The sequence below is a fragment of the Chiloscyllium plagiosum genome, chromosome 11 (assembly GCF_004010195.1).
Source record: "Chiloscyllium plagiosum isolate BGI_BamShark_2017 chromosome 11, ASM401019v2, whole genome shotgun sequence".
NCBI lineage: Eukaryota > Metazoa > Chordata > Chondrichthyes > Orectolobiformes > Hemiscylliidae > Chiloscyllium > Chiloscyllium plagiosum.
Window position 1 is genome coordinate 88149510 of NC_057720.1, and position 22369 is coordinate 88171878.

At 41.4% G+C, this 22369-nt stretch overlaps 1 protein-coding gene across 3 annotated transcripts in view; it reads right to left on the bottom strand.

Moving 5' to 3' along the window:
- astn1 (astrotactin 1) overlaps window positions 1-22369 on the bottom strand; it is a 2190072-nt gene that overhangs the window by 1389257 nt on the left and 778446 nt on the right. For all 3 annotated transcript variants that reach the window (XM_043700015.1, XM_043700017.1, XM_043700018.1), the window contains one exon: window positions 5438-5587. In XM_043700015.1, coding sequence (XP_043555950.1) covers window positions 5438-5587 — 150 coding nt within the window. The remainder of the gene's footprint in view (window positions 1-5437; window positions 5588-22369) is intronic.

Sequence of the window (22369 nt, forward strand, 5' to 3'; positions counted from 1 at the left end):
CCCGATGATTCCAGCCTCATTCCTGATGAAGGGCTTTTACCCGAAACGTTGATTCTCCTGCTTCTCGGATACTGCCTGACCTGCTGTATTTTTCCAGCACCACACTCTTGACTCTAATGTCCAGCATCTGCAGTCCTCACTTTTGCCTTGGAGGGATATGGGCCAAGCGCAGGCAAGTGGGACTAGTTTAGTTTGGGATTATGGTCGGCATGGACTGGTTGGACCGAAGGCTCTATTTTTGTGCTCTATTACTGTGTAAGAGACTTCCTGTGCTGGCTCACAATGAACTTCTTGCTGTCCTCAGGGAAAAGCTGCTTAATAAAGTTTGTTGAATGGGCAGTACTCTTTCTTTATATAGTACCAGGAAGTCGATGGAATAAGTTGATAGGGCTTCAGCTTCATGTCCCACTGGAAAGATGACCCTTCACAGTGCAGTATACAGAAGGATCAGCTCAGACTTTGTGCTCAGGTCTCTGAGGTGGATGTGAACCCACAACACTCAATTTAAAGAAGAACTTACATTCCCTGAAGCAGGGCTCACACCTAATCTAATTCATGGAATTCCCTATAGTGTGGAAGCAGGCCATTCCACCCACTTGAATCCACACCAACCCTTCGAAAAGCATCCCACCCAGCCCCACTCCCCCAACCGAGCCCTGTAATCCTGCATTTTGCATGGCTAAGCCATCTAGCCTACACATCCCTGGACACTACGGGCAGTTTAGCGTGGCCAATCCAACTAACCTACATCTCTTTAGACTGTGGAAGGAAACCCACACAGACACAGGGCAAATGTGCAAACTCCACACACTCCGAGAGTAGAATTGAACCCAGGTCCCTAATACTGTGAGGCAGCAGTGCTAACCGCTGAGCCACGCTGTCACCCATTAATATCTGTCAGAACTGGTCTCCTCCACTGGATGAGGCCTTCACATTTTGAGGATTTTAAAAGAAATAAAAAAAAAGAGACACTACGGGAAACAAGGAGAATGTAGTTAGGATGACAGAAGTCAAAAGGGAGACAGGGGATCAGGACCAGAGGAAATCTACTTAGCATCTCCTCCTGTACTGCAAATAAGCACAGCTACTACGTTGCCTCTTCCATGACTGCCAATATGATCTTGTCAGAGGCAGAATGGGTAGAATGATGCACTGGCCCCCTACTGAAGGGAAAGTGGTGAGGATACAATCTTGTCATAACCCAAATACATTTTTTATTGTCCAAATGTTCCCAGTGATGCTTTCCAAGACCAAGGCACTTTTCAAACTGAAGCAACCTGCTAAAAAAATACTATAGACTTTCCTTTTTCAGAGATAAACAGGAACTACTCGCCTACAACAGGATAAATGAACCATGATAGTCTGCCTCTGACGCCCACTGTTATAAAAAGACAGTTAAATGCAATAGAAAAATCACACGACACAGCTGTGTTAAGTCTTTCAGTTAAATCATGCCGAATTAAGAAATGCTTGCGAGAATACAAAGCTTAATTTGTGTGTGTGGGCCTTAGTAATAGATATCTGTTTCAATAGTTTGGTAATAAATGCCCAATTCCCAAATGAGAATGGTGAGGACATGTTGTATAGGAAAAAAAATGATATATGAAACAAGCAAAGAAATAAAAATCTCAGTAATCTGTTTTGAACTAATGGCCAGGCTTCCAGGTCTGTTTGGGTTAGTCACTCTTTGAGTATGTAGCTTCTGTATTTCAAAGAGACTTAGCTAAATGAAAATAGTAACTGCCTTCAGGGGGTTTCTAACTTTATCACTGTCCTTTCGAAACACAGTTGGACCAAAAAGCAGTGGTGAGATAGTGTGCTGCACATAGAAGCGATTTCCAATAAAATGAATCATCATTAAGTGCAAGTTACTTTTATCTAAAAATCTATCTGCTCTTAAAAGACATTGACTGCATTTGAAGTACAAGGCAGTGATTTCTCTTTCCATCTGTGAAATGTCTTTTATATTAGATAAGAAATTCTGAATGTCTGTTGGCTCAACAGTTAATCTTTAGTAACATTTGCAAATCCACTGTATTAATTTTGGACTTCAAATAAAATGTATCTATAATTGTAACACAATTTCTGTGATTAAAAAGTAGTTTTGATTCCACAATTGTGATAAAATGTTGGCTTTGAAGACGACTTGACTTCAGATCTTTTGTCAACCTTTTTTCTTGGGATGTGACTATCACAGCCAAGTCAGTATTGGCAGCCCATCACTAATTGCCCGAGAAGATTGTGCCCAAGGCCTTCTTGAACCACTGCCATCTCTTGCATTTGTTCACTCGATTTCAAAAGCATGCTGACATGTTTCATTGAGACTTTATTGCTTGTATCAATGTACTGAGGATAGACAAGTTGCTTTCTATTAGGAATAAACCAAAACACTGGATTTAGCATGGAGCAATAAAAAAATGTAATAAGTACAAATGCAAAATAAAGAATATAATTACAATATCTTAGTGTCCTAACTGGCTGAAAATTGAAACTCATGGAACCTCTTGTGGTCCTGTGATAGTGTTACTCATTTCAAGTCCCACTTACACCAGAGATGTGCAGGTTGGCTCGAGAAAAAAAAGTTGAAACTCACCATTGGATAAGACGTCAATTACAAAAGTGAGCAGTAAAGACTGGAGGTATAAATAAATACTTCTGAACGTTCGTCAATATATTGCTGATATCTTTTATAAATTATTAGTGTTTTCATATAAGTTTGTCCCCAGATATGTTCACTATTGAAGATTTAATTGAAGCAAAAGGGGTTCATTGAAAGGCAACAGTTTAGATGTTTCTCAGGTGAAGGTGTTGCTGGTGAGGTCAACATTTGTTTGCCTTCCCTAATTGCAGCAGTGTGGCACATTTACATTCATCTGGGGCGGCACAGTGACTCAGTGGTTAGCACAGCTGCCTCTCAGCACCAGGGACCCAGTTTGATTCCAGCCTCAGGCGACTGTCTGTGTGGAATTTGCACAATCTCCTGGTGTCTTTGCAGGTTTCCATCAGATGCTCCGGTTTCCTCCCACAGTCCAAAGATGTGCATGTTAGGTGGATTGGCCGTGCTGAATTCTATATAGTGTCCAGGCATGTGCAGTCTGGGTGGGTCAGCCATTGGAAATATGGGGTTACAGGGTTAGTGTGGGGGTCTGGTTGGGATGCTCTTTGGAGGATTGGTTCAGACTCGATTGGCCGAATTACCTCTTTCCACACTTAGGGATTCTATGATTTGGTGGATTTCATGGTAATGCTGATAGATTTTAAATGAGTAGGATGTTAGGAGTGGGAATTTTTCTCTTGATTGCGACTCTCCCAAAAATCACTGTCCCTCAATATATCTTTCGTCTCATTATTATTTGCATAGTAATTATCACCATATCAACTCCATTGATTTTGTTTTATTTTGAAAACAAACAGCCGATAGAATTTGGTAGCCAGCTCATGAAAGTCTCCTTGAAGGAATGGATTTGACAATTCATTCCATCATATCGAGGTGGACTTCTTCATAAGGTTTTCTGGGTGGTTTCATTTTCTTTTGTCTTTGACTTTTTAAAAATATTTTCGCCAGTATCAGGAAATATTACGGACTTATTTTTTTTATTTGGGAGGAGCACAGTACCTGTTTAAATTTGAATGCCTTCACAACGCTGATTATATGTGCTAGGTCTCTGTTCTCTGCCTGTTGTCCAGAGTTCAGCTCATGCAGTTTTAAAGTTACGTCTGTAAGGAGCATGATGTCAAGCAATCATGCATTACCTAACAGTTCACTGCTGTTGATTTAAGAAAAGTAAAAATTTTGGACATCAGCTCTAAAAATCTTTATTAGACCATCCTTTGACCTAACCAGCATGAAGGATTAGTTCACCGTGGGCACCGTTGAGTTAATCAGGTAATGCTTTAAACATTCACGTTAGGGACAGCATGGTGGCTCAGTGGTTAGCACTGCTGCTTCACAGTGAAGGGACCCGGATTTGATTCCAACCTTGGACGGGGGTGTGCGTACGCGCGTGTGTGCGCGTGCGCGTGCGTGCATTCTCCCTGTGCCTGCATGTGCTTCCTGTGGTTTCCCCTCCCACAATCGAAAGATGTGCAGGTCAGGTGGACTGGTCATGCTAAAATGCCCATAGTGTGCTATGGGCATGGGAAATGTGGAGTTACAGGGATTGGATTAGTTTGGATGCTCTTTGGAGGGTCAAGGGTGTTTCCTTGATGGGCCTGCATCCACACTGTAGGGGTTCCAGATGATGTTGATGGGCTCTTGTTAAAATGGAGTTTATGAGCTTAACAACAATTTTAATTACATGAGGAAAAAATCTATTACTTTTCTCTCTAATGCTTGCCAGTGGAGCAAGTTTCTGTGCTCTAAAGGAAACAACATGATGAAGAAGAGTGGCACCAAGGCATTACGCTGCTGGCAGTCAATTAAGGTCAATGGCCCACCCCTAAAAAATACAGACCAGGTCAGAGGGATGGCAGCTTAACAGTGTCTACATTACTGTTACTAGCAATGGTGGGCAGCTGAGGCTGCGTCATAAATAAGAAGACACTTCAATGCCTGAAGCATCCATAAATTTCTTCAGGAAAGCCAGGACCAAGCAAGCAGTCCTTCATGCTTAGAAGAGTGAGACAGCCTGAGCACAGGACTTGCCACTGTCACTGGGTGACCTCTCCATGAGCATGCAACACCCAGAAAGGGAAGCTCTTCCTCCCCAGGAATCCGACGCTAGATCTCCTCAGGTACACTGGAGGTCTCCTCCCAAAGTAGCTGACCCTCATGGGGGCTCAATACCTCAGGGTTTAGAAAGTGAAACTTCATTGTTAGTTCAAGTGGTTCAGTTGGCTGCTGGCTCCCAGTCTGGCCATATGCCATTAAATTTCTCCCTTTCTGTCACCATCCCAAGCCATTTTGCCAGCCCTCTTTCCTCCCAGGCCATCTCAAAAGTGTTGAGAAAATTTATCCTTGAGTTCAGCCATGCAACTTCCACCCAGCTACCTAAACGCTTGGGATAACTTGGCAGCGGTAGTATTCCTCCCTCTGGGCCAGGGGTGCAGGGTTCATGGCCCCACCAGGAGCTGCTGATGATGGAACAACTGCACAATCCTCCAAACCCTTTGCATCATTCTCCTGTATCCCCTCAAGTTAGGGGAAATGCAAAGGGGAATGCTTGGGTTATTAATCATTATACGAGGATAATGAGAACAAGAACAATAATGACCTGTGAGGCACACTCTATTGGAAGAACTAAGATGGTGGAGGTATGAACGTTTCATACATGAAGAGAACATGATCAGATTGTGCCTTGGCTTTCAGTATGAGTGACTGCATTAGTATTTAAAGGCATTTTTCATTGTTCCACTTGGTGATAAATTTAGAAAATAAGGGTATCATTTTGATAATCCTGGACTAAGTCTACAACTGAGAGTAGAATGAAGAACTGACCTCTGGATTTACTCGTGAAACGCTTTCTCTGTCCACCGGAGGCACTACGTGGGAGCAGTGCTGTCTGCTGGTGGCTGATGTCCACAGGGCTGGTGGCTAATAGGTTCTCTTTGTATTTGTTCATGAGCGACAGCTTGGTGGTGTCACTTCCTGTAGGAAGAAACGAACACAATCAAAAACAAAAGCCTTTCTTTACAATGTGAAGTCTTCCTTACCCCAATCCCACGAAAGGAACCTCACTGTTAACAACTATACATTTTATCATCAGAAATTACCATCATACATGTCTACGAGAATCTACAGGGGCTTTGACCCACTCACTCATGTCCTGGAACCAGATCTTTGGAAATTGAATTCCGAGATAATCTGCAGAAAATAATATCCACCAAGTATGTATGGGTGCAAAACAAGTGCAGGTGGGGGAGTCATGATCAGACATTCTGTGCTAGAAACCAGGGTGAGTAATGTAAGGTTTGATCTGGGTGTGATGGTAAAGTATCAAACATCTCAAGCCTGAAGTACAATATCCATCAAACATGCCCACTTCCAGTTTTAATAGATATAAGACCTGGGAGAACAGATGCAGGAGAATTGTACTGTTAAGGTACTGAGCGTCTATGAACTGTCATATTCAGTTATACTTCTATGGGAAGAAAGGCATGTGACATGAATGAATTTTCAGATCTAATCTCTGGTGACATGATTACTAAACTCTGCGGATCCTCATTATGGCATCTAAAGAACTTCAAACATGATAAGTAAGTCAAATGAGCCCAGCCACAGAAATTGATCTGACCCTAGCTAACAGATAATTTATAACTGAGCAGCAACTGCATCATATTTTGAACATTGCAATATACAGTGTAATATTAAAGTATGTATTCGACTCCATCCTCTGTTCTCAGTAATGTGAGGGCACTTAGTGCCATTTAGACAATAGGTGCAGGAGTAGGCCATTCTGCCCTTCGAGCCGACACCGCCATTCAATATGATCATGGCTGATCATTCCTAATCAGTATCTTCTTCCTGCCTTATCTCCATAACCCTTGATTCCACTATCTTTGAGAGCTCTATCCAACTCTTTCTTAAATGAATCCAGAGACTGGGCCTCCACTGCCCTCTGGAGCATTCCACACAGCCACCATACTCTTTAGCAAAATAACCTGCAACCTTATAAACTTTGTATTGACCAACAGATTTAATTATAGCCTGATTAATAAAAACACCTCATTCTCTCAGTTGAAAGACTGATTGTACGAACGTTTCTCTTTCAGTAACTGTGCAAAGTTTAGTTTTCTTGTTTAACTGGGTGTAGGGTGGAGTTGACCTGGATGTGACACTGAGTCAGGATCCATTCGATTTCCTTCCTTTCTGGAAAGTGAGGTAATCCCAACTGAAGGGAAGGAAAATGATTTTGTGCTTTTTTTTGCTTTTTGTGCCATATTTTGCTCAGAGGTTGTGGCTGTTTTATTCCTGACAGCCAGTTGGGTGAAATAAAAATCCAAAGTCAATCTTGGAATAAATTAACTCGCAGAAAGAAACATTCCAGCTACATATCTCCTTACTCCATTCAACTCTTGCATCTGCAAGTATCTCTTTCTGTGCGCCCATGGCGCTGTTCAATCCATGGACACCAGCTGCATGTGCTTAATGTCAGTTGAAACAAAGAACATGTGCAGGTGAGGGAATCATGATCAGACATTCTGTGCTAGAAACCGGGGTGAGTAATGTGAGAGCTTGATCTGGGTGTGATGATAAAGTATCAAACATCTCAATCCCAAGTACAACATCTGCCAAACATGCCCACTTCCAGTTTTAACAGACATGAGACATGGGAGAGCAGATGCAGGAGAATTGTACTGTTGAGGTACTGAGGATCTATGAACTGGCATATTCAGTCCTACTTCAATGGGAAGAAGGATCATGTTTCCAATATGTTGGACCACCATTCAATAAGATCATGGCAGACCTGTTTGCGTTGATTCTGGATAAATGAGAGGGTGAAAGTTTATGAAGGGGTAAGAGAGAATGTGATTAAAATCAAGTGACCTGTGATCTTGTTAAATGGCAGAATGGGCCTCTTCTGCTCCAATGGTTCTCATGGTATTATATATTCATCAAGTGAAAACTTTCTATCTCCCTTTTGACCTCACCACCTAACAGATTTGACCAGGAAAATACAGCATTTATGCCCATGCCGCTCCCAGGAATACTCAGATTCTGTAATTTATCAAATCATGACAGTGAAATATGTAAAAACTACCTTAATCATCTTTAATAGAGAAGGGATATGGGTTATTTTTGAACGCCATTTGAAAGGTAGCTCACAAATTTACCTTGCGAATGATTCAGCCATTACTAACACGTGCATTATTAGGGATGACTGCAGCGAGAGCACTTACAAGAAAGATTTTGCTTCTGATTTTCTCAGAATCAATCCACATTTACCAATGCAGGTTATGTTAAAAGTTAGAGAATTGTAATCACATACTACCATCCAAAAGTAATTTGTTTAGAACAACATAGTTTAGATTTGCAATAGTCAATTTATTTGTTATAGCTGGTGTAGATCACAATTTGGTCGCTACTTAAAGAATCTAGAAATTAATGCATTGGAAAAATAGCAATTTTTAAGTGACATAGTGTGTTGTCATTACCAACTGTGAATTAAAATCAAACTTGATAACTGGATTAGAAGCGTTTGTGCTCTATTTAGATTGAGCTGAATTTTACAGGAGTTAAGCTTCCGACAGAATACAAAATTAATTTGGGAAAGTTCTAGTGACTCCAGAGCAGAGGAATCCATTTGTAATTCTACACAATTGCATTTATATTTTTTTACAAATGTATTCTTCCAGCGGATGTGGGAGCTGCTGGCATGAGCAGTATTTATTGCTTATCCCTAACTGCTCATGAACTAAGTGACTGGATTGACCATTTTGAAGTGAAGTCAACCACAGTTTTGTGGATCTGGCGTCAAATTTGGGTCAAAACAGTAATGGGTAGCATTTATAATCACTGTACTAGTGTAGTAAGACTTCCCCACCTACCAGAGAAGAATTTCCTACTCTTAATCACATGAATTGACCAGATGATTTTGTGTCAAGATTAGAGTAGTGCTGGAAAAGCACAGCAGGCCATGCAGCATCCGAGGAGCTGGAAAATCAATGCATCAGGCAAAAGTGCTTCATCAGATTCCTGACCTGCTGTGCTTTTCCAGCACTACTCTAATCTTGACTTGGTCCCCAGCATCTATAGTACCCATTTTCACCCAGATGATTTTGTGTAACTATCTATGACAACTGTTGTGATCATCATCTCTGAAACTAGTTTTCAATTCCAAAATTATTAGTGGAACGTAAATCCGATCATTTCCTACTATATGGTCAGATTCAAACTCATGTTCCAGAGCAGTAGCTTTGCCTCTAATGCCGCTAATAATACCAACTTTCCCGTGAGAGTCATCAAGCCATAAAAGTCTACAGCACAGATAAAGGTCTTTTAGTCCATCTATTGTCTTCAGAGATCATGTTTCAAAGATTGGAATAGAGTGTACAATAAATATTGGATTCATGATCTTGTCACATGTTCTCATCTGTAGGTACTTTGAACCTGGGCGTTCAGTATAATAAGCTTGGAAATATCACCGTTAGTAAGACAGCTCCATTTATTTTCTTCTCTTCTACTGCTGTTACTTAAGGGATTGCCAGGGTTATCTTTGACCACAGAGAACCGAAACAAACAGTGAATTAACAGCTACTTGCTGAATAGCCCATCAGTGCAAGGTGACTTCAATCAGATAAAGACTAGACAACAGATCAATGCGCTTAATCCCAAAGGTACCGTTCAGAGTTGCCTACAGATAAATCAACTAAATTCTTGATGACAAACAAAAACAAATGCAATAAGAGCCTCAAAACAAGTTAAAGGAAACAAAAAAAAAAGTCAGCTCCATCAGAAAGCGTAACCAAAGTAGCCTTCAAGTACCTTCTCATCCCTTTTTTTAGTTCCACGTACAGAAGTTTCAACTGAGTTTTTAAACAGACTGGCTGCAGTCACCATCACTTCACTACCCTCCCTCTCCTCTTGAAAACAGGCAACAGGCTATTGAAAAGTTCAAAATGGAGTCCACAATGGTGATAAAATCTGACTAATCATTTTTAGATACAACTGAGTGAGAACACAGTTTCTCCAGGCATTGACTAGTCAGCTGTCAATGATGTCACCCAGAAATGGGCCTCAGAATTATTGGAAGAGATCTTCACATTGTCAAACTTGCCACAACAAACTTCAGAACTTTTATAACTTCAAGGATTGAAAAAAAGATGGACAACATTTTTCTGGTATAATTTTTTGTCCCCCAAATGAAATTGACAAGGGGAAATTGTGAGAAAGCAATTAAAAGCAACATGCGAATTAACTATTCATTGGAAGGAGAAGTAGAAGGAAAATAAACAAGTTGTTTCCTGGGAGAGAGCAGGCCAGACTGATGGATAACTTGCTGCCTCACAACAAATGGACAATTAAGACTGCCTTCAGAAATAATGCCCCGAAAGTACAGGGATAAATTGCAGGAAAAGTCGTATTTTCAAGCAAACGTAACGAGGAACAGTGGAGCTGCTGCTGATAAGAAAGTAAGCTGCGAACTTGAGGACTGTATAAGTGTAGGAGAAAGTGAGGACTGCAGATGCTGGAGACCAGAGTTGAAAAATGTGATGCTGGAAAAACACAGCAGGCCAGGCAGCATCCGAGGAGCAGGCAAATCGACATTTCGGGCATATGCCCTTCTTCAGGACTGTATAAGTGTAGTCAATGTTGGGGATGAAAGAATCTAAAGGATCATCAATAATGTCACACCACAAACTTGAAAGACAGAAAATTGCGTAAAAAGCAGAACAAGTATCAAGCCTTGGACACTTCCGGAGGCAGACATTAATGGTTGGTATAGGTTTCTGGTTTGCAACCAGTAATTTTTTGATTTTTAAGTGGTTCAAATCATCCCCAGATCCCTGGTTCTAGACACTGGATGTATTTACAGAATGTGAAATGAAGGAGACAATAGACAGGTGTTTCAGAGTAAAAGAATCTCTGCGTTTATTTAAAATACAAAAGGTAAGCAGCTCCCCCCCGCCCCCACACACACAGCCCCCAAATGCAACCAACAGTGAAAGTAACACAATCAACTATGCAGAGGGCTGTAATATCATTAAACGCATTATTTGCTGGATTAAACATTACTAGAAACCTTTAAAAAAACATGTTTAATTACAGAAGTGTCAATCAGGCTTGCTATCCTTGGGGTCCCAATACACTTCCACCACCAGCCTTCCCCTCCCTGCTGGCCATGTCAGAAACTTTGGGATCTTGGGAGTTCCAACTCATCACTGAGGGAAACATGGTTTTAAAGCACAGTAGCTCAGTGGTCAGCAATGCTGCCTTACAGTGCGAGGGACCAGAGTTCGATTCCTGCCTCGGGTGAGCGTCTGTGTGGAGTTTGCACATTCTCCCCGTGTCTGCATGGGTTTCCTCTGGGTGCTCCGGTTACCTCCACAATCTAAAGATGTGCAGGTCAGGTGAATTGGCCATGCTAAATTGCCCATAGTGCTAGGTGTAGTAGTTGGGTAAGTAGAAGGTCGGGGGAATGGGTCTGGGTGGGTTACTCTTCGGAGGGTCGGTGTCGACTTGCTGGGCCGAAGGGCCTGTTTCCACACTGTAGGGAGTCTAAACTAATCAAAGTGCGCCCAGTTGCTGAGGTTCTTGCTGTTGGTTCTCTTCATTCAAAACAAGCCTGTGTCTGTAAGCTCTTCTTTGTACAGCGCTTTGTTACTTTCCTTCCACTCGGATGTCCTTTGTTGCCATGACACTCTTGGCTTGTCTTCCTGAGTCAGCTTCTCTGTCCGGCCTCATGGCTCTCGGTTCTGGAGCTGCTTGTTGGGGCTGGAAGTCTGTGGTGAAGCTGTTTGTGCAGGAGTTTGTTGTTGAAAAGAAGGCTCCCCCTTCACATCAGATCGGGGTAGCAGTTATACAGACTGTGTGTCCCATCATCTCCCCTGACATCTGTGTTGCCCATTGTGTTTTCTTCTAAAGTCAACTGGTTTCCTGATCGTTAAGAGTTGTGTGTGAATGGATTTTAATTAAAGTTGAATATTCAGTATCTCTCTAGGCCCCATACTGTCGGTGTTGTATATCCTGAGGTATAAAAGTTAGTATTCGCTAATTGTCCTCTTCGAGAGGAGGTATAAATTGGAATTCAAGGCTGAACCATGGTTCCAGCCAGCCAACTCCATTCTGTGAGTTACGTTTGAGTATTCTCCACAGAACTCATCTTGCATTTACCTCTTAAAAGTTTTGAAAATGTCCAGGGTTTTCTCCAGTTCTTCAGATGATGGGGATTATTGAATTGTCCTACACTGGAAATGTAGCTCAATTTTATCATTAATTGAGTAATAGCCAAGTTCAGTTGTGAGACTTAAATTGAGGGGTCTTATTTTGTTTGCTACATGCAATAAAGTTTAAATCATTGATTGTGAGATTCCTTAATAAGTTGCCAAATCAAAGGTAACTTGTGGTAATTTTACATAAGACACAAAACAAATTTCCCATGGGATCAGAGGGAGACAGTCTGTTGACAGCACATTTTACTCCTATCTATTGTCTCCAAAGGAACAATCTAGATTAGATTACATTACATTACAGTGTGAAAACAGGCCCTTCAGCCCAACAAGTCCACACCGACCCGCCGAAGCGCAACCCACCCATACCCCTACATTTACCCTTTACCTAACACTACAGGCAATTTAGCATGGCCAATTCACCTGACCTGTACATCTTTGTGACTGTGGGAGGAAACCGGAGCACCCGGAGGAAACCCACGCAGACACGGGGAGAACGTGCAAACTCCACACAGTCAGTCGCCTGAGGCGGGAATTGAACCCGGGTCTCCGGCGCTGTGAGGCAGCAGTGCTAACCACTGTGCCGCCCTACTGGACAGTTTTGTGTCTTTCAGAATATGAAGAACTTAGCAATACAATGGCTTTCAGATAGGGAGAGGGGCTGGGGAATCAGAAATGAAAGAACAAACAGCAAGGCCTGTGATTGGATGAATGGCATGAAATGAGAAAAGGAATGATGTGAGAAATAAGAGTATGCTATTCGATTCCCAGAGCCAGTTCTACTATTAAATAAGACAATTACAGAAGTAATAGTGGCCTTAACTCCAATTGTCAGCCTCTATGTTTGCTTTGACTCCCTTGTCAACCATAGATCTGTCTAATACAACCTTGAATATATTCAATGACAAAATCTATGCTGCTCCGTGGGGTTGTGAATTCCAAAGACACTCTGTGTGAAAGCGATTTTCTCCTCATCTCCCATTAAAAGAAAGGATCACTTATTTAGAAACTGTGCCTCCTGATTCAACACTCTCCCATGAGAAAAACCGACCCTATTCTGTGCCCTCAGAATATTATATGCTTCGTTAACATCACCTCTCATTCTCCTGCACTTCAGCGTATAGACCAACCTGCTCAATATTTTTCCAGACACCACCGCCTTCACTCCAGGGATCAACCTGGAGAACTTTCCCTGAACTGGATCCAATTTATGTATATACCTCCTTGTAAATAAGACTTTGGTCTCATCTCAAAAACTTCTGGTACAGTTGTAGCAAGACTTCCCTACATTTTTTACATCATCTCCCTACCTAGAGAGCCTAACAATCCATTTGCCTTCTTAATTCCTTATTGTACCTGCATGATAACATTTGGGACACTAAAAACCCTTGCAAGCACACAACTCTGCAATCCCTCGCGTTTTACATGACAGTCTGCTTCTCTATTCTTCCCCTCGCTAACACTGTTAAACCTCACATTTCTCAGTCACTACTCCATCTGTCAAATATTTGCTTACTCAGTCCACCTTGTAGACTATCTATGCAGACTATGTGTCTCTTCCTCACAGCTTCTTTCTCAACCTTGGTTTTCATTGTCAGCAAATGTGGCTATAATGTAATCAATCCCCTCATCCAAGTAATTAAAATAGATTATAATTATTGGCTGTAGAGTACTGACCCTTGTGGCACTTTACCTGTTACAGTGTTTCAACATGAATGGACCTCTTCTTTCATTCATTCATGGGATGTGAGCACTGCTGAATGGTCCAACATTTATTGTCTTTCCCTAGTTGTCCATAAGGTGGTGGTGAGCTGTCTTCTTGAACCACTATAAGTGATGTGGTGTAGGTAGATCCATAATACCATTAGGAAGGAGGTTCCAGGATTTTGTCCCAGTTGCAGTGAAGGAACGATGATATAGTTTCAAATCAGGACAGTGGATGGCTTGGAGATGAACTTGCAGATGAGAATTCCATCACCTGGAAGTGGACTCCAAATGCACTATACCTCCTGATGGCCTTTATCCACTCTTCGAGCTTTGTCATACAGTCACATGACATGGAAACAGACACTTCGGTCCAACCAATCCATGCTGACCATAATCCCAAACTAAACTAGTCCTACCTGCCTGCACTTGGCCCACAGCCTCCAAACACTTCTTATTCATGTGCTTGTTCAAATATCTTTGAAACGTTTTAACTGTACCTGCATCCACCACTTCCTCTGGAAGTTCATTTTGTCTTCAAATAATTCTACTGAATTTCAATTTCATAAAAACATGCTCACTCTGCTTCATTGCATTATCATTTTCTAATATCCTGCAACTACTTCCTTAATAGTGGATTCTAACATTTCTCCAATGACAGATGTTAGACTAACTAACCTCTAATTTCTTGCTTTCTGACTCTCTCCTTTCTTGAATAGCAGTGTTATACAATATTAGCAGTTTTGTATTTGCACTGGGACTTTTCCAGAAGAAAGGCAACTTATAAAGTTTACAACCCATGCATTCCCTCTCTCTCTCTCTGCTGGCACCTCTTTTAAAATCCAGATGCAGGCCATCCGGTCCAGGTGATTGTAGCCTTTCAGCCCATCAGTTTTCTTGGTGCTTATTCTGTCAATAAAGTGATTATTTAAATTTTCTCCCTTTTACATGTTGATTTTTTACTTTTCTTAGGATTTTTTTGGTATCTTCTCTGCCACGTCATTGCTTCCAATATTAATTCCCCAATTTCTTTATCTGTGAGAAAAAAAAGTGGTGTCTACTTTTCTTTTTGGTACGTGCTGCTCTCATTGTCTTTATCAAAGTATCTCTTGCTCGCTTACTCGTGTATTCTAAGTCCACCCTCTTTACCATCTTTGTAATGCAGACAAAAGGAATAGCTTGGAACAGCCAAGAAACAAAAAGGTCGTTCTGATTCTAAGGTGACGGTGTGACCAGAGTTAGGAAATCTGAACTAAACAGAAAATTTCTTGTGATACGTGGCATCAGTCTACATTTGTAAGGAAACAAAAATACAGCTAATAGATTAGATTACTTACAGTGTGGGAACAGGCCCTTCAGCCCAACAAGTCCACACTGACCCTCCGAAAACCAACCTACCCAGACCCATTCCTTTACATTTACCCCTTCATCTAACACGACGGGCAATTTAGCATGGCTAATTCACCTAACCTGCATATCTTTGGACTGTGGGAGGTAACCGGAGCACCCAGAAGAAACCCACGCAGACACGAGGAGAGTGTGCAAAATCCACACAGATGGTTGCCTGAGGTGGGAATTGAACCTGGGTCTCTGGCGCTGTGAGGCATAAGTGCTAACCACTGTGCCACCGTGCCGGTGCAAGTTGTACATGCAACGCCCTTTGCATGGAAAAATTGTCCCTTAGTTGCCTATTAAATCTTTCCTCTCTCATCCTAAACCTATGTTCTCTAGTTCTGGACTCCTCCACCTTGGGCAAAAGACCTTATCTTTTTATCCTATCCATGCCTGTCATAATTTCATTAATCTCTGTAATATTATTGGCATTTTATCTAACTCTAAAAAATTATGATTCTGAAAGGAAGTATAAGGCAAGAGAAACAAGAGAAGGCCTCTCACCTCTTTAATACTGCTCTGCCAATCAATAAGATTATGATTAGAGAGTCATAGAGATATACAGCACAGAAACAGACCCTTCAGTCCAGTTCATTCATGCTGACCAGATATCCTCACCTAACCTAGTTCCCATTGGCAACATTTGGCCTTTTTCCCTCTAAATCCTTCCTATTCATATGTCCTTCCAGATGCCTTTCAAGTATTGTAACTGTACCAAGCCCTACCAGTTCCTCTGGCCGCTCATTTCATACATGCAACAGAGTCGAGAGTGTGGGGCTGGAAAAGCACAGCAGGTCAGGCAGCATCCAAGGAGCAGGAGAATCGACGTTTTGGGCATAAGTCCTTCATCAGGAATGAGGCTTGTGGGCTTGGTTGGGGGTGGGGGGTGGAGCTGAGAGATAAATGGGACGATGGTATGATGGTAGCTGAGAACATGATGGGTGGATGAAGGTGATAGTTCGGGGGGGGGGGGTGGAGCGGATAGATGGGAAAGGTGATGGACAGATAAGGAGGGTGGTGCCAAGTTGTACATGCAACACCCTTTGCATGAAAAAATTGCCCCTTCGTTGCCTTTTAAATCTTTCCTCTCCCATCCTAAACCTATGTTCTCTAGTTCTGGACTCCTCCACCCTCGGGAAAATACCTTATCTTTTTATCCTAACCATGCCCCTCATGATTTCTTTAATCTCTATAAGATCACCCCTCAGCCTGTGATGCACCAAGAAAAACAGGCCCAGCCTCTTCAGCCTCTCCCTATAGCTTAAATCTTCCAACTCTGGCAACATCCTTATAAATCTTTTCTGAATCCTTTCAAGTTTCACAACATTAGTCCTATAGCAGGGACACCAGAATTGCAGGGAGAAAGTGAGGACTGCAGATGCTGGAGATCAGAGCTTAAAAATGTGTTGCTGGAAAAGCGCAGCAGGTCAGGCAGCATCAATGGAACAGGAGAATCGACATTTCAGGCATAAGCCCTTCTTCAGGAATCATGCCCGAAATGTCGATTCTCCTGTTCCTTTGATGCTGCCTGACCTGCTGCGCTTTTCCAGCAGCACATTTTTAAACACCAGAATTGCACACAATATTCCAAAAATGGCCTCACCAATGTCCTGTACAGCCACCACATGACCTCCCAACTCCTATACTCGATGCTCTGACCAATAAAGGAAAGCATACCAAATGCCATCTTCACTATCTTAACTACCTGCGACTCCACTTTCAAGGAGCTACGAACCTGCACTCCAAGGTCTCTTTGTTCAGCAACACTCCCCAGAATCTTTCTATTAAGTGTATAAGTCCTGCTCTGATTTGCCTTTCCAAAATGCAGCATCTCACACTTATCTAAGTTAAACTCCATCTGCCACTCCTCAGCCCATCTGATCAAGATCCTATTGTAATCTGAGGTAAACTTCTTCACTGTCCACTACACCTCCAATTTTGGTGTCATCTGCAAACTTAGTAACTATACCTGTCTGATTTTAACCTCAACTCTACATTCCTGCATTCCCCTGATAATCTTACATCCTCTTGGTAATCAAGAATTTATCTCTCTGGTCTTGCTAATATTTCAAGGTTCTGCAAACACTGCTTCTTGAGAAAACTATTTCCAAAGGCTCTCAACTCTCAGAGAAGAAAATGTTTCCTCATTTGTCTTAACCCTGATTTTTAAACTGGGGGTGATCCTTGGTTATAGATTATCCCACAAGAAGAAACATCCTTTCCACATCCAGCCTGTCAAGTCCCCTCCGGATCTTATATGATCCGTTAAGTCGCCTTGACTCTTCTAAAGTCAGAGGATACAGACATAGCCTGTCTAGCTTTTCTTTATTAGGCAATCCGCTCATTCTAGGTATTAGGTTGGTAAACCTTCTCTCAACTACCACTAATGCATTAACATCCTTCTGTAAGTATGGTAACCAATACTGTACATAATACTCCATATTCGAACTTGCCAATGCCCTGTAGAATTAAATCATAACCTCTCTACTGTTGCATTCAATTCCCCTTGCAATAAAACATAATGTTCTATTAGCTTTCATGATTACTTGCTGTACCTACATATTAACCTTCTGTGATTCATGCACCAGGGCAACCAGACGTCATTGCACCTCAGAGCTCTGCAACCTCTCACTGTTTAGATAACATGATTTGTTTTTTTAATTCTGTCAAAATGGACAATATCTTAGTTTATGATATTATACTCCATTTGCCATACCTTCTCCCATTCAGTTAACCCATTTCCTTTTTCACTCTCCATATTTGCTGATGAAATAAAAACACGAAGTATTAGAACTTCACCAGGTCAACATTCTTACAATTTGATTCATAGATGTACCATCCAGGTAGGGTAGCTGCAAGGGTATAAGGTACTTGAGGGTGACCCTCACAATGTGTGCTCCACAAAAATTAAGTTTTGAAATGTATATTTTGCATTATGGTGAATAAAACAATCTGCATCTGGAGAATATTAAAACACTGATTGCACATTCTCATTGACCTATACTTTTCACAAGATGTGTTCTGGAAAAATAAATGAGCATTATAATTTGGAATATGGCTCACATAATGTAATACTATCTTGTTACAGTTACTAGATGATTTATGAACCATTTACATACTCAGTAATCATTGCAATATAGTGGACTTAATTACATTATGTTCATGTTATTTAATGGTTTGTCGTTTTGAAATAGCCAAGTTGATATACAAGTTTGTAAAACTCACAAAAAGCATACTGAGGCTTTGAATAGCAAAATTCCACCTTACGTGATTACATTTGGAAATGCTTAAAATATTTTTAAAATTAAAACCCTACTGTCAGCAGTTGTGCATTCTGGCCCAGATTGTTGCGGAGTTGGTCTGTGTTGGTTGAAAGTAGAGAACAGGATCAATGCCAGGTTTCCCATCTAATTGCCAATTCTGCAACACTTCACCAGTCAGTGTAAATGTACAGATACTCACGCTCTACATGGCTCTCCCAATTTTGCTAGCTCCATTGCAAGGGACGGATGTTTCAATGCTACTGCATCCTCACCTTCCCCTATAAGCTCAATGGAGTAGATGGTTCCACAGAACTGAGGAATCACAGGTTAAATTGCAGGGTATCACATGGGGAGAATTACACTCCATTCCCCCCATCTGCAGAATTCAATACCTATTCACACCTTAGCTATTACAGTCTTCCCACTGCCTTCTTCCACCTGAAGCTCCACCCTCATAATGTCAAATGTTGTTGTTCACACTGCAGTTACAATGGTAAGCTCAGGTAATCTTTATCTTTCTATGTGTAACCTCCCTATGGCATAGTGTGACCTCCTGTGCAAGGCCACAAATGAAAAATGTTGTCTAAGGTAATGGTTCTGAAAAGGTCAATACTAAAGACAGAAAAAGGCTTGACTCAATTTCCTGGTGTCATATGATAACTGAGGAAAGGCAGAGGGTCTTAGGATCTTTTTGGGCGAAGAACTACTTCCACAGAACTTCCAAAAGACTCGGTGATATTTTCTAAGTCATGAATATAGCTTGTTATCATTCAAGATACCACATCTTGTTTCAGACTAGAGCCTTCTTTTTGGGACTCACTGGAGGTTTTCATTTAATACTGTAAACCAAAGAAAATTCTTCAACCAGGATAGGGAAAGTGGATGGGTGGCAATAAACTACCTTATCCACATGCTGACTTGAGTTAGCACTGCAGCACAGACTGCATGGTAGCAGCAACAGGCTTCACTGCTTAATAACAAAGTAACACCAGTGCGAATTGCAATAGGTTGAAGAGCACTTTATTCCAGTGAACCCAGGAACTGTTTCAGATGTTGACAGCTTTGAAGACTTTATGGCTTTAGGAACCACTCGTACAGACAGTAAGCAGCTGAGCAGTTAAACAGCCTGCAGAGAAACTCATGGAAAGGTTAATAATAGGGAAACATCACTTTAGTGGCAAAGCTTCTGACTTTGGACCTGGTGAGAGAAGTGCAGAAGCAAGCATGAACGAGAAGCTCATCACATCACAGATTCCATTGGGAAGCAAGGATCCGTAAGAACAGTCATGATGAAAGGTTGAGCTAGGAACTGAGGGGGTGTTAGAGCTCAGTGAATAAAGTTGAAAACCTCTTTTGGACAATAGGAAAACTTTAAATTAATGGACCAAGGTGGGCTGAGCAGGCCAGAGATTAAAAATAGACTAGTTCTTATGGCCCACAACAAATACTCCTGCCTGGGAAATGAGGCACCACAGAATCAAATTAAACTGAGATTGCAGTTTGGGTATCATCATGAAGGCAGAGTCAAGGCAAAGGAAGGGCAAGTTAAAAACAGAGTTTAATGGATGAAGATCAAAAGGAGACTATTCAGGACTAATAAGGAAGGAGGATCCATAGCTTCACCCATGACTCAGTTGGAAAGAATTTGTCAAGATGAGGGGCATCAGGTTTTATTTGGCAAAGCCAAGGAAAATGATGAGCATTCTTCATTTCGTTGTGAGAGAAAGAGAGGACAGCAGACGCTGAAGATCAGGTTCAAAAAGTGCGGTGCTGGAAAATCATAGCCGGCCAGGCAGCATCCAAGGAGCAGGAGAGTTGGTGTGTCGGGCATAAGCCCTTCAACATAGTGTGTGTGGGAGGGGAAGGGGTCTGAGAGATAAACAGGAGGGAGGGACTGGGGGTAAGGTAGCTGGGAAGGCGATAGGTGGGTGCTGGTTGGGGGGGGGGGGGGCGGGTGATGATGGTGATAGGTCCAGCCCCATCTTCCTGTTTATCTCTTAGCCTCCTTCCCCTCCCACCCACACCCTGATGAAGAGCTTACACCTGACACACCGACTCTCCTGCTCCTCGGATGCTGCCTGCACCACACTTTTCAAATTCATTTAATTTTGAAAGAGTAAAACTATTCCACTTTGGCCCCAATGCAGCAGCAAACCTTCATTTTGCCTAAAGACAGCAGAAAACTTCCATTTTGATAACAGATGGTTCAAAACCTCATTATGACAAAAAAAAAAGAAATCCCCAAGTAATCAGTACTGTAATATAGCATCACAAGATTTCAGAGTGTAAAGCATGAAAATAAGAAAATTAGACCAAGGTTCAGAAGAGATTTCTCAGAAATGTTGCCGGGTATGGAAGGTTTGAGTTATAAAGAAAGGCTGGATATGCTGGGACTTCTTTCACTGGAGTGTAGGAGATTAAGAGATGACCTTGTCAAGGTTTAGAGAATCATGAATGGTATATGAAGGGTTAATGGTAAGTATCTTTTTCTGGAAAATATCAAGAGTAATGCGCATAGTTCTAAGATGAGGGCCACAGTAATTTTTACACAGAGTGCGGTTCACGTGTGAAATGAACTTCCTGAGGAAGTGATGGATGCAGGCGCAGTTACAATATTTAAAAGAAACTTAGGTAAGTACACGAATAGGAAAGGTTTGGAGGGATATGGGCCAGGAGCAGGCAGGTGGGACTAGTTTAGTTTGGGATTATGTTCGGCAATGGGTCTGTTTTCGTGCTGTATGACTCTTTGCCTCTACAATATTGTTATACTGCAAAGCTTGAAAAAAAAAACAGACAAGGAAAATGAATCCGCATTGCCAAATTGAAGATATAAAAATCTACTGGGGAAAGAGAATAAGGCAGCTTCTTTAATGCTGCCAAATTAGAAGTGTTTGAACTCAGAAATAAAAGCAGCAATGAAATAGTGCAGAATTAAAAAGCTTTAAATTAAGAATCAAAACTAAATCACATTAAGAAGGACTTGTAAAAGTGTTAATACTACCTGTCAAATGTAATTTCAGAGATGGGCAAACTGGAATATATGATTGGATATTTAAAAAAAAAGACAGAGTTGCATTAAAGCTAGACACTAAATAACATCCTAAACAAACAAATATGCCAATGTATTTGACAGGTACCACAGTTGACAATGTTATAGCTCATTAAGGAATAAATATTTTTCATGAATTATAAAAGTTTTTCGTAAATTACTTCAATCTGAAAACATATGATTCTGGAAAGAGCAAGAAGTAAAGTAAAAGCTGAGCACCAGAGTTATCTGGATATGTTCATTAATGTACACGACAGATTAGTAGAAAACATGGACTATGAAGCTTTAAGAATCAATCCCTAAGAATTTTAAAATCAGAATTCATAAGAGATAAAATTGCTATTGGAATGACAGATGAGTCTTTTTCAGACTTTCTATAATCTACAGATCTATTTTTGGAGAAAGCTAATTCGATTGTGTTAGAAGCAGAAAATCACAAAGAAATTCGGAGAGGAGGATGACACCCTAATCACGAGCCTAAAAATAATCCATCTTGCTTCTAGTGTAAAAACCCTCAAAACTAATGCAAAGAACAAGCCAGATAATAGATATGAAGGGTAGAATTTCATAGGGACTTTTTCATAGGCCAGGCTGCTGGTCTGTTGTGTGGGAATTGATGGACTGCGCTCATTGGGTACCTATTGTTCAATGTGTGCTGGTCTGTAACTCTCCATAGGCTTTGCATTCTACCGTGACCTTCTAGGAAAAGTAATCGGTTGCTTGTTCTCCTCCCTGTTGGTGAACTTTATACCGGTAAGGATGACACCTTTTGTCATCACAAAATGCAACAAATTAGAAAAACTCACAAACACATAAAACGACATCGTTAGCGTTTACAGGAAAGCCACAAACTCTGACCAGATACTCAACTACAGGAGCAGTCATTCCCGCACCCACACGTGGACCTGCATCAGGACATTATTTGAATGAGTCACAACACACAGCACCCAGGAACTAAGAGAAGCCAAGGAAAAACACCTATACAACATACTCAGGAACAATGAGTACCAGATAAGCACAGTCTGCTGATTCCTGCACAACAGTCCTAAACAAGAAGACACAACACGCCCAGAAACTCTAGCCATCCTGCCATACATTAAAGACATCTTGGAGATGACAACCAGACTACTTT